This window comes from Copidosoma floridanum, unplaced genomic scaffold, assembly GCF_036245765.1.
Source record: "Copidosoma floridanum isolate Cflo_tuat_1 unplaced genomic scaffold, Cflo_Japanese_pri ptg000006l, whole genome shotgun sequence".
NCBI lineage: Eukaryota > Metazoa > Arthropoda > Insecta > Hymenoptera > Encyrtidae > Copidosoma > Copidosoma floridanum.
This window is the reverse complement of record NW_028321883.1, coordinates 24,540,501-24,552,698: the sequence shown is the minus strand read 5'-3', so window position 1 is coordinate 24,552,698 and position 12,198 is coordinate 24,540,501. Positions and strand designations below refer to the sequence as shown.

Sequence of the window (12,198 nt, the reverse complement as noted above, 5' to 3'; positions counted from 1 at the left end):
ATTGACATGAAAGGAGAATGAAATCAATAGACATTTAATGTAATGCAAATAATTTATATTAAATGTGAAACAATAATAATTTCTTACATAAAATGTTTCGTTTACTTTCAATAACGAAATTTGCTTATAATTTCAAGTAATCCGCAACGTGTATGCAATGAATTTAACATTTCAAATTATTTTAGTCGTTATCTTATATATGTTGATCAAACTTTACTAAAAAACATAAACGCAATAAATTTGGGATGAAAATAATCTTTTATAAAAATTAACGATAACTTTTGATGAGACTCAGTAAGTATTCAAGACTGTTCTACGACTCTACAGTAATAATTTTTACAGGTTCTACTATTAAAAATCGAGTTATCCAAAGTATCGAAATATTTCTTCAAATCACCGTTCGCGTATTTACAAGCCTTTAGTAAGATACAGAGTTATGCGATTTAACCTTAACAGTAACAGATCTAAGTAAATTCGCGCATCATAATAACAATTGATAAACATCCTGTATAATTTTTGCATAATTATCTTTGAAGCTTGTAAAGTTAGCACAGAGCATCTGCATTCACATATCTCCACTGCAATAAAAAATAAAGCCCTGATGTATAAATCGCCCCAACAGTTGTTAAGTACTTATACATTCTTTAAAAAAAAAAAAATAACAATTAGGCCATAAAAACAGATGATACATCGCGTACGTGAAAACGACACGCTTAACTTTCTTTTTTATCAGTAGCTATTTCATTTAACATATAACATGTAAATATACGACTCGTCTATTTATCTCCGTTTTTTTTTTTTTTTTTCCTCTATATCATACAAAAATTATCGTTTACACAGACATAAATTTGTCAGCCTGACGTGTGTAGAGAAAATAAGTTACAAAGTGGAATGCAATATCACGTTTTTTTAGTAATGTGAATAGACTATAAGTCCACCGCTGCATCTTTGTCCAAAATCCAGAAAAGAGTCCCATTTGTCGGCTGCACTCTGGCTGCAGGTAAGCTTCTGTCTTTATCTTTTAATACACGCTGAAAAACGAAAGTCTCGTGAAAAACATTGAATATTACTAGTATCACCAATATATATTAAAAAGGCGAACTTGAAATTTGCAAAGTTCAAAATATAAATATATTAGACAACAAATTAATCAGATCTTTTATTGTAGAATCCAAATTAAAAAAAAAATTTCTATTATGGGTCAAAAACTTACTTTGATCATCTCCTTTTTACCAGAACCAGTAGCTGCAAAGATACATGCTCTTGCATTATTGATAACGGGAAATGTAAGAGTTATCCTAGACGTTGGTGGCTTAGGGGAGTCATTAATTGGTGAAACCCACAAGCTAGTCTCATCTAATAATCGGTGATTGGGAAATAGAGAACAAGTATGTCCATCCGGACCCATGCCAAGCAACAAAACATCAAATCTAGGTATGCTGTCAGGGGGAAAGAACACTGACATTTTTTGTATATAATCCTTGGCTGCTGCCTCAGCTGCAAAAACACCCAAAGATCATAATTCACTAAAATAAAGTGAAAAATCCTTGCTCATGATTAACTTTTAAAAAGCTACAGAGCATTGAAATATTGATGTTATATTGTAAGCCTTTTTCTACCTGAAAGATCAGGGTTGATCTTGATAAACTGACTTTCAGAAATAGGAATTTTTTTTATAAGTTGGCTCCTGTAGAGGCCAAAAGTCGAATCCTGATTGTCAAAGGTAACGACCCTTTCGTCACAAAAGAAGAACCGCCACTTGCTCCAGTCCATCTTGATCATAGGCAAACCTTCTGCAAGGAATTTTACCATCGAGCCACCTGCATTTTAGATAGAGAAATAGAAAATGCAGGTACATACAATAGAACTCCAAAATGAAAAGCTGTATGTAAACGTCAAAGGGTCATTATCACATGCGAAGCTCTCCCGGAAACTTGAATCTGCTGTTTCATAACCTCAAATTTTCCCTTTCTTAAGAAATAGCTCTTTCTTCTACAATCGCCGCGAAAAAACTTCGCTTCATAATCTGATTTTATACGGAAGCACTACTTAATTGTTGCTATAAAATGTAGAAAATTTAAATATTACTAACCAGAAAGTCCAATCTTGAAAACGTCCTTGTCGTCGATAGCCTCCTTTGCGTACTCCTCTATCGTACTCACAAGCTGCTGCACGACGCCGGCTTCGTCTGGCTCGATCAGTATTTTCGGCTCCATGTCCAAACTCATCGCCTCTTGACTCCAGAAGGATAAGGTATCAACGAAGCACCAGGAAGTCGAAGTATTTTAATATATATTATACTGCCTCTGAATTTACCGGATACATACAATCTTCTCTGTCTCTCTCTCTTTATGTTAAAAAAAATATGCGCCATGACCAACTTAACTTGACTTGCAGCGCGGGAGGCACAAATTAACGCAAATTAACGCAAATAGCATTTTACCGTTCATGTAAGTATGTATTTAATTGATTTTTGTCAACAGTCACTTGCTACGGTGTCGAAAATTTTCAAACATCTTCAAATCCATCCTGAGCATTAATTATATTTTTGTTTTCACACACACACACATGCTCACACCAGCATTTTTAGAAATACAAAATATAAACATTATATAGTTTGATAAGTATTGTTGAGTTGTGTACTTAATATGATATTTTTGTTTTTAGAGTTGTTTTTATGAAATAACTTATAATTGAAAGCTTTATCGAACAGATAGATATTGGTAAATCATTAATGGTTGTTGATTTGGTGTTAAGAGTTTTAACAATGAAATATAAAACTTTTTTTCATTAATAATTAAAAACAAATTTATACTTAGTTTTTAATCAAATTCTGAGATTCACCATTTCACTAATTTGGTAGAAAAAAATTCACTAGGTTGACACTGACACACTAGGGTCCCTAGCTAGTGTATTTTAGAATCAGCGCCTACCCTTGAAGGGGCTTACTCACTCAAAATCAGCCACGCGAGATGGCGCTGACTGTAAACTGAACGCGTGTCGGTACTGTAGTTAATATAATATTTATATATGCAATATGCATACCGCATAGTATCTAGTATGCGGCGCATACCCTGTAAACTACATACCGACACGCGTATATATATACATATAATATATCTCTCACGTACTCATGTGTATGTGCGATACTTTCTTTTTACCGCTACCACGTGTGAAAGACTTGAAATTTATTTTTACTTACAAGTAGAGCTTAAAAGTTCAATTAAAAGTAAGCATCGCATTAGTTAGGTGTACATAAGTAACTTGCTTCGAGTGAAAGTTATATATTTTTTCTCTTAGCTATTTATTTTGTAGTTGTCATCCTTAAGCTGTGACAATGAGACCAAAACCAACTTTGGGCATCACCTGGACGAATATCGAGCTGTCGGGGCTGCTCGAGGATGAGGACTCGCACGTCCACCAGGAGCGTGTCACGAAACACCTGGCCCTTTTACCCTGTCACCTTAGCGATGTAAATGCCGCTATACGCCAATATTTTGATGAGAACATCAATATTTATGATCCTGAGTAAGTTTTTATCTACTGATACATTTCATTTCATTTTCTCCTTAAAATGTCGCTCAATCTTCAGTCGTACTGTATTTTTTGTACTTTATTGTTTGGTAGGTTATACTTAGGCTAAAAATTGCATAAACATTTTGAAAGCATGTTGTACACATTTTTTTAGATTGAAGGGTCTGGTACTAGCTTACCAAAATCCTAAGGTTCTGACGCCAATGGGTACCATTATGTATGATACATATTACGTACACATTGACATTGAAGCAGATTTTTACGTTTTCAGGCCAGAAATAGGCCAGAGTTTAAGAGGTTTGTAGCTAGTAGTTATATACTTTTTATTCCCATGGTATAATATTTGATTTTCCATTGTTTTAGGATTTGTAAATAAAAAAGGAACCAATCACGATGGTCTCTTAGTACATAAAGCTTTTAATGTATCGGTACCAAAGCCAGACAGCTTAGAAAACTGGCCTGATACAGAGGATGATTTTGAATGCCCTGGCCATAAATTAAAAGTTGGGCAAGAAGTTAGGTTTACCCTTGATGTGGTGGATTTCAAGTCAAGACTGCCATACATGCGTGGCTCTTTAAATGAAGATTACACGAGAGGTTGTAAACTCTTCATTGAAGAGATTGACAGTCAGGCATTGTCATAAAAAAAAAAAAAAAAAAAAAAATAGACCAAAAGAATGAAATAAGATAAAAAATAGTAAGATCGAGTTGTACTTACTCTGTGATAAGAATAATTATAAGATTTAACAAAAATAATTTAAAAATCGCCAATAGTCGGTGTGCACTTTAACGACTAATAATGTATGCACGCCGCACATCCTAACTGAAACTGTTTAAATTGTATCGTTAGGTACTATTTTGAATTGCATGTAAATTTATAAAGTTATAAAGTTTAAGAAATCTTTTGTCTAGTCTTAATAGAAATGAAAAAATGGTTAAAGAATAACTAAACGATTATCTGACCTCGTTCAAAACTCTCGCCTCAATGCAACGCCATTCATTCCTTGTAAGATTATTGTACATTGTAGCTAGAAAGTTATATTTATATAAAATATTCACGCGTCTTCGAATCTCGCTTGTTAAGCTTTTTTGATAACGCGAAACTCAGCGTCACATTATTACAATCAAAATAAAACAAAGAAAACTTTTAAATGGTTACTCTATATATTAATTTACAATACTAAAGATCGTGACCGCTGATAAAAATGCTATAAGAAAAGAAGCTCTTCGACATACTTAATCATTTAAGACATAATTAAATTCATTTAAATAATAACTAGTTGCATGTTTCAAATTTTGAAAAATAGTATGGTTTCTGTTTAAGCAAATCTCAGTTTTGATGAGAAAAACCGTATTGATTTGTTGTATCGAAGAGTTATTGTACTAATAAAAATTACAGCAAAACCGAGTCGATGACTTTTTCTAGTTCTTTTTTACGGTTCCATGTCTCAATGTATATTGGTAGTTTTTTTCTATGAATAAACATAATTTATTGACTCGCCTGAATTATTTTCTTATTCCAGTGGCCTTTAAGATCTCTTTTACATTCGCTCTATATTGACATGAAAGGAGAATGAAATCAATAGACATTTAATGTAATGCAAATAATTTATATTAAATGTGAAACAATAATAATTTCTTACATAAAATGTTTCGTTTACTTTCAATAACGAAATTTGCTTATAATTTCAAGTAATCCGCAACGTGTATGCAATGAATTTAATATTTCAAATTATTTTAGTCGTTATCTTATATATGTTGATCAAACTTTACTAAAAAACATAAACGCAATAAATTTGGGATGAAAATAATCTTTTATAAAAATTAACGATAACTTTTGATGAGACTCAGTAAGTATTCAAGACTGTTCTACGACTCTACAGTAATAATTTTTACAGGTTCTACTATTAAAAATCGAGTTATCCAAAGTATCGAAATATTTCTTCAAATCACCGTTCGCGTATTTACAAGCCTTTAGTAAGATACAGAGTTATGCGATTTAACCTTAACAGTAACAGATCTAAGTAAATTCGCGCATCATAATAACAATTGATAAACATCCTGTATAATTTTTGCATAATTATCTTTGAAGCTTGTAAAGTTAGCACAGAGCATCTGCATTCACATATCTCCACTGCAATAAAAAATAAATCACTTTCCCTAGGGTGTACTACATAAGTAACCTGCTTCGAGTGAAAGTTTTATATTTTTTGCCCTTAGCTATTTATTTTGGAGTTGTCATCCTTAAACTGTGACAATGAGACCAAAACCAACTTTGGGCATCACCTGGACGAATATCGAGCTGTCGGGGCTGCTCGAGGATGAGGACTCGCACGTCCACCAGGAGCGTGTCACGAAACACCTGGCCCTTTTACCCTGTCACCTTAGCGATGTAAATGCCGCTATACGCCAATATTTTGATGAGAACATCAATATTTATGATCCTGAGTAAGTTTTTATCCACTGATACATTTCATTTCATTTTCTCCTTAAAATGTCGCTCAATCTTCAGTCGTACTGTATTTTTTGTACTTTATTGTTTGGTAGGTTATACTTAGGCTAAAAATTGCATAAACATTTTGAAAGCATGTTGTACACATTTTTTTAGATTGAAGGGTCTGGTACTAGCTTACAAAAATCCTAAGGTTCTGACGCCAATGGGTACCATTATGTATGATACATATTACATACACATTGACATTGAAGCAGATTTTTACGTTTTCAGGCCAGAAGTAGGCCAGAGTTTAAGAGGTTTGTAGCTAGTAGTTATATACTTTTTATTCCTATGGTATAATATTTGATTTTCCATTGTTTTAGGATTTGTCAATAAAAAAGGAACCAATCACGTTGGTCTCTTAGTGCATAAAGCTTTTAATGTATCGGTACCAAAGCCAGACAGCTTAGAAAACTGGCCTGATACAGAGGATGATTTTGAATGGCCTGGCCATAAATTAAAAGTTGGGCAAGAAGTTAGGTTTACCCTTGATGTGGTGGATTTCAAATCAAGACTGCCATACGTGCGTGGCTCTTTAAATGAAGATTACACGAGAGGTTGTAAACTCTTCAATGAAGAGATTGCAGCAACATTTAATAACGAAAGCTATGGATCTGAGATGCAAAACTTCACTGAATATAGCCATGAGGACCAAAAGGAAGTTTCAATTAAGCTCCAGAGAAAGCGCATTGTTTTTTCTAGTGACTCTGAAAATGAAGTTGATCAAGTAGATGAAGAAAAAGAAAGATCCAAAGAGGAAGATGTAGCCAAAAAAATATCAAAGAAGAAAAGAAAAAGAATCTCTACATCACCTGAACTAGAAAGTGAAACTGAAATTCATGCTAGCAAAAAATCTAAAATAGGGATTAGGAAGGAAAAATTATTTGACAGTTCGAATGACTCTAGTTTTGAAGTACCAGAAACATCATCGAAGAAAAAGAAAAGAAAACTGAAAATGAATGGTTCAGAACTGTTAGACGAATCGGAAGTTATTGATAAAGAAGTGCCATTAAAAATTACAGACTGCGGAGATTTAATAAATACAGATGATGAAAGGAGTTACAAAAAAGCGTTAAAAAAAATGAAAGTGACTGTTGAAAATGGTCAGTCCGAAAAAGCTAACGATTTTCAATTTGCTGTGCCAAAACTTAAAACAAAAAAAAAGAAGAAAGTCTCTGTAGAGGATCCGTCTCTGATGGACACAGAAGATGAAAGGGAATACAAATTATCCCTGAAACCTCTAGTTGAAGGTATAAAGGAAGAAACTTCAAGAAAAAAACACAAAAAGTTGAAAAAGCACAAAGGTGACTGTTCAGAAAGTGAAACCGAACTAAAGGACCGTAAAGTGAACCAAATCGGTTTTGATGAATGAAACATTAATCGTGATGTAAATACTGCTAAGAATAATAAATAGTAAGGTCCACACTGAAAATTGATAATAAAAATCGATTAGAACTTGATTATCATAAATAATTGATTCATTTGAACAAATGAAAGAATTTGAGCTCTAAAACTCGTGAAATAATTGTAACTGATTTTGTAACTATGTAAATACACATAATATAATCTTAAGAATGTTTGCGTTACATTCGCAGTCAAACACCTCATTAATGTTGATTGAGTGTTTGCTTCTTTATTGTACTGTTTTAGAGTCAGAAGTTCCTTCTGTATGCATTTAACATACTGTTGTTATTTGCTCACAAAGGATCTGTTATTTGGACCTAAATGTTTAAGTATGAAGGACAAAGGAATGAAAGGAATTAATATTTGCTCAATAGGAATTTAGTGTTGTATTTTATGAGTCCGAAGTAGGTATAGAGTTTTTGTAGAAATTATTATATTGTCGAATAATTGACGAATTAATACTTGAGAAAAATTTATTTTACATTTTTACATTTGTATGTAATGTACATTGCGTGTACTCGTAAATATATTTTGAACATAAAAAAAACTTATTTCTCCATAGTTGTAATGACATGTAATTATTTCACATTTGATGTAATGGATTTCCGTAATTCCTGCATGTATTTTATGTTGTACAGAAAGATTATGAGATGGTTTTAAAAATATGTGTGTTTTCCGCAATCGTCACCAGCAAGTATAATTTAAGGTTGCGCTCTACGTTACCGTCAGGTCAGTAAGTCAACTACCTTGAATTAAACTGGCGCTCTATTATTCCGTAATCTGGCCAGTAAAAACAGCAGACGACAGTCAATAGCGATAAAATCTTTACTTTTTTCTCGACTTTGACGTCGTCTGCTGTTTTTACTGGCCAGATTACGGAATAATAGAGCGCCAGTTTAATTCAAGGTAGTTGACTTACCGACCTGACGGTAACGAAGAGCGCAGCGTTAAATTACTTGTTGGTGACGCTTGCGGAAAACACCCAACTACGACATTTCGTCACGTTAACGAATGTCAGTAACATCGGTGACTTTCTTACCAACAGTCAACTGACTGTTTTTAATGACTGTGCGGGCCGGGGACCCCGGTCCCCGGTCAAGGGTGTATTCCGCAAATGCTGCCAGCAGTTAAGTTACGTAGGTCGTGGTAACGCCGCATGGTCGGGTAGCGCTAGCGTCAACCTGTACTAACTGTCGGTGGGTTCCGCATGTCAACAAACTTTGATATTTTTTACTGTTTTCGCTCCCATGCCATCTGATATTTCGGAGTTTGTTGACATGCGGAACCCACCGACAGTTAGTACAGGTTGACGCTAGCGCTACCCGACCATGCGGCGTTACCACGACCTACGTAACTTAACTGCTGGCAGCATTTGCGGAATACAGGCTAAGTATACGTCCTTAACCGCCTTTTTCACTAACGTTTAGAATAATGATTGAGACAATCAATGATTGTATCATGAGTTTTTGTATAAAGTTCAATTTATACAAATAAGTTGGTAAATATAGGCACACATGATTAATATTTAAACATTTTAAGCTGTATAAATATATAACATAGATTCCAAATATGCATTATTACCGCTGGAATATGCTAACAAAACCAAATATCCGTCTTTCTCACCCAGCAAAATAATAGGTATCTGTATAATCCTGTATCAATTTATTGCACACATGCGAAATGTTCAATGACAGTAAACAATGACATAATTTCAAACTTTACTTTTAACTCTTCATTTCACACGTAATTTTACAATGCAATTGATAAATTATTATTCATACAAAAGTATCAATATTCTTATAGGAGGTCGATTTTCAGGCAAAAGATTATTTGTAAACTTGCCGTAAACAGCACAGCCAATGTCAACTTTTTATTTTCTATCTACACAACTAGTTGCGGCTGGTTTTAGCGTTTCAGATTTCTAAACTAAAAAGTGGCCCTAAAATTCTGAAGGAAAGCTTTAGATATTTTAGGCCCTATAGCCATGTTGTCAATTATAAACCAGCCGCAACTTACTTGACAGATACAAAATAAAAATTCAACATTTTCTGTGCTGTTTGCGGCAAGTTTACAATTTATCTATTACTCGAAAGTATAAATATATAGGAGGTCAATATTCGTATAAAACATCCACTGCAAACTTGCCGCAAGTAGCACAAAAATCGTTAATTATTTATTTTGTATCTATTTCAAGAGTTGCGGCTGGTTTATAAGTGACTAAATGGCTCTAGGGCTAAGCTGCCTAAAGCTCTCCTTCAGAATTTCAGAAGCAATTTTTGGCCAAAAAAATCACGACCGCTAGATGGCGCTGATCCTAATGATTATAACTACTTATAGCAGAGCCATTTAATCAATTATAAACCAGCCGCAACTAATTTCGTAAATACAAAATAAATAGTTAAAGATAATTGTGCTACTTGCGGCAAGTTTGCAGTGTATGTTTTATACGAATATCAACCTCATATATATTTATACTTTTGGGTAATAGATGAATTGTAAACTTGACGCAAACAATGCAAACAACGTTAACTTTTTATTTTATATTTATGAAATTAGTTGCGGCTGGTTTATAAGTAATTAAATGGCTCTAGGGCTAAGCTGCCTAAAGCTCTCCATCAGAATTTCAGAAGCAATTTTTGGCCAAAAAAATCACTACCGCTAGATGGCGCTGATCCAAATGATTATTACTATACTTATACTAGAGCCATTTAATTATTTTTAAACCAGCCGCAACTGATTTTGTAAATACAAAATGAAAAGTTAACATTGTTTGTGCTGTTTGCGGCAAGTTTACAATGCATTTTTTACACGAATATTGACTTCCTATATATTTATACTTTCGGGTAAAAGATAAATTGTAAACTTGCCGCCAATAGTGCGAACAATGTTCACTTTTTATTTTGTATTTATCAAATCAGTTGCGGCTGGTTTATAAATAATTAAATGGCTCTAGTATAAGTATAGTAATAATCATTTGGATCAGCGCCATCTAGCGGTAATGATTTTTTTGGCCAAAAATTGCTTCTGAAATTCTGATGGAGAGCTTTAGGCAGCTTAGCCCTGGAGCCGTTTAATCACTTATAAACCAGCCGCAACTATGGAAATAGATACAAAATAAATAATTAACGATGTTTGAGCTACTTGCGGCAAGTTTGCAGTGTATGTTTTATACGAATATCAACCTCATATATATTTATACTTTTGGGTAATAGATGAATTGTAAACTTGACGCAAACAATGCAAACAACGTTAACTTTTCATTTTGTATTTACAAAATCAGTTGCGGCTGGTTTAAAAATAATTAAATGGCTCTAGTATAAGTATAGTAATAATCATTTGGATCAGCGCCATCTAGCGGTAGTGATTTTTTTGGCCAAAAATTGCTTCTGAAATTCTGATGGAGAGCTTTAGGCAGCTTAGCCCTAGAGCCATTTAATTACTTATAAACCAGCCGCAACTAATTTCATAAATATAAAATAAAAAGTTAACGTTGTTTGCATTGTTTGCGTCAAGTTTACAATTCATCTATTACCCAAAAGTATAAATATATATGAGGTTGATATTCGTATAAAACATACACTGCAAACTTGCCGCAAGTAGCACAATTATCTTTAACTATTTATTTTGTATTTACGAAATTAGTTGCGGCTGGTTTATAATTGATTAAATGGCTCTGCTATAAGTAGTTATAATCATTAGGATCAGCGCCATCTAGCGGTCGTGATTTTTTTGGCCAAAAATTGCTTCTGAAATTCTGAAGGAGAGCTTTAGGCAGCTTAGCCCTAGAGCCATTTAGTCACTTATAAACCAGCCGCAACTCTTGAAATAGATACAAAATAAATAATTAACGATTTTTGTGCTACTTGCGGCAAGTTTGCAGTGGATGTTTTATACGAATATTGACCTCCTATATATTTATACTTTCGAGTAATAGATAAATTGTAAACTTGCCGCAAACAGCACAGAAAATGTTGAATTTTTATTTTGTATCTGTCAAGTAAGTTGCGGCTGGTTTATAATTGACAACATGGCTATAGGGCCTAAAATATCTAAAGCTTTCCTTCAGAATTTTAGGGCCACTTTTTAGTTTAGAAATCTGAAACGCTAAAACCAGCCGCAACTAGTTGTGTAGATAGAAAATAAAAAGTTGACATTGGCTGTGCTGTTTACGGCAAGTTTACAAATAATCTTTTGCCTGAAAATCGACCTCCTATAAGAATATTGATACTTTTGTATGAATAATAATTTATCAATTGCATTGTAAAATTACGTGTGAAATGAAGAGTTAAAAGTAAAGTTTGAAATTATGTCATTGTTTACTGTCATTGAACATTTCGCATGTGTGCAATAAATTGATACAGGATTATACAGATACCTATTATTTTGCTGGGTGAGAAAGACGGATATTTGGTTTTGTTAGCATATTCCAGCGGTAATAATGCATATTTGGAATCTATGTTATATATTTATACAGCTTAAAATGTTTAAATATTAATCATGTGTGCCTATATTTACCAACTTATTTGTATAAATTGAACTTTATACAAAAACTCATGATACAATCATTGATTGTCTCAATCATTATTCTAAACGTTAGTGAAAAAGGCGGTTAAGGACGTATACTTAGCCTGTATTCCGCAAATGCTGCCAGCAGTTAAGTTACGTAGGTCGTGGTAACGCCGCATGGTCGGGTAGCGCTAGCGTCAACCTGTACTAACTGTCGGTGGGTTCCGCATGTCAACAAACTCCGAAATATCAGATGGCAT

General features: G+C 33.6%; 3 protein-coding genes across 3 annotated transcripts; 2 read left to right on the top strand and 1 right to left on the bottom strand.

Moving 5' to 3' along the window:
• Positions 1–88: 88 nt before the first annotated feature.
• Positions 89–2,538, bottom strand: Pgls (6-phosphogluconolactonase). The gene is made up of 4 exons (XM_014354241.2): positions 2,093–2,538; positions 1,620–1,820; positions 1,214–1,497; positions 89–1,031 (listed from the first exon to the last, which is right to left on the bottom strand). Exons 1-4 carry the CDS (start codon positions 2,226–2,228, stop codon positions 927–929), a joined length of 726 nt encoding a protein of 241 aa, XP_014209727.2. The 5' UTR covers positions 2,229–2,538; the 3' UTR covers positions 89–926.
• Positions 2,539–3,161: 623 nt separating this feature from the next.
• LOC149375606 (uncharacterized) lies at positions 3,162–7,835 on the top strand. The gene is made up of 4 exons (XM_089598295.1): positions 3,162–3,229; positions 5,755–5,982; positions 6,143–6,285; positions 6,352–7,835. The coding sequence occupies exons 2-4, from the start codon at positions 5,792–5,794 to the stop codon at positions 7,398–7,400; spliced, it is 1,383 nt and encodes a 460-aa protein (XP_089454421.1). The 5' UTR covers positions 3,162–3,229; positions 5,755–5,791; the 3' UTR covers positions 7,401–7,835.
• On the top strand, positions 3,338–4,178 carry LOC149375607 (uncharacterized). The gene is made up of 3 exons (XM_089598823.1): positions 3,338–3,528; positions 3,689–3,831; positions 3,898–4,178. Exons 1-3 carry the CDS (start codon positions 3,338–3,340, stop codon positions 4,176–4,178), a joined length of 615 nt encoding a protein of 204 aa, XP_089454949.1.
• Positions 7,836–12,198: the final 4,363 nt, after the last annotated feature.

Excerpts from the sequence above, each read along its gene's own strand:
- Pgls (XM_014354241.2), bottom strand. The coding sequence starts at position 2,228 with ATGAGTTTGGACATGGAGCCGAAAATACTGATCGAGCCAGACGAAGCC. Across the intron at positions 1,821-2,092 it reads TTTCAAGATTGGACTTTCTG|GTGGCTCGATGGTAAAATTC; the intron begins GTTAGTAATATT and ends TCTAAAATGCAG. Across the intron at positions 1,032-1,213 it reads GTAAAAAGGAGATGATCAAA|CGTGTATTAAAAGATAAAGA; the intron begins GTAAGTTTTTGA and ends TTCGTTTTTCAG.
- LOC149375607 (XM_089598823.1), top strand. The coding sequence starts at position 3,338 with ATGAGACCAAAACCAACTTTGGGCATCACCTGGACGAATATCGAGCTG. Across the intron at positions 3,529-3,688 it reads ATCAATATTTATGATCCTGA|ATTGAAGGGTCTGGTACTAG; the intron begins GTAAGTTTTTAT and ends ACATTTTTTTAG. Across the intron at positions 3,832-3,897 it reads AATAGGCCAGAGTTTAAGAG|GATTTGTAAATAAAAAAGGA; the intron begins GTTTGTAGCTAG and ends CCATTGTTTTAG.
- LOC149375606 (XM_089598295.1), top strand. The coding sequence starts at position 5,792 with ATGAGACCAAAACCAACTTTGGGCATCACCTGGACGAATATCGAGCTG. Across the intron at positions 5,983-6,142 it reads ATCAATATTTATGATCCTGA|ATTGAAGGGTCTGGTACTAG; the intron begins GTAAGTTTTTAT and ends ACATTTTTTTAG. Across the intron at positions 6,286-6,351 it reads AGTAGGCCAGAGTTTAAGAG|GATTTGTCAATAAAAAAGGA; the intron begins GTTTGTAGCTAG and ends CCATTGTTTTAG.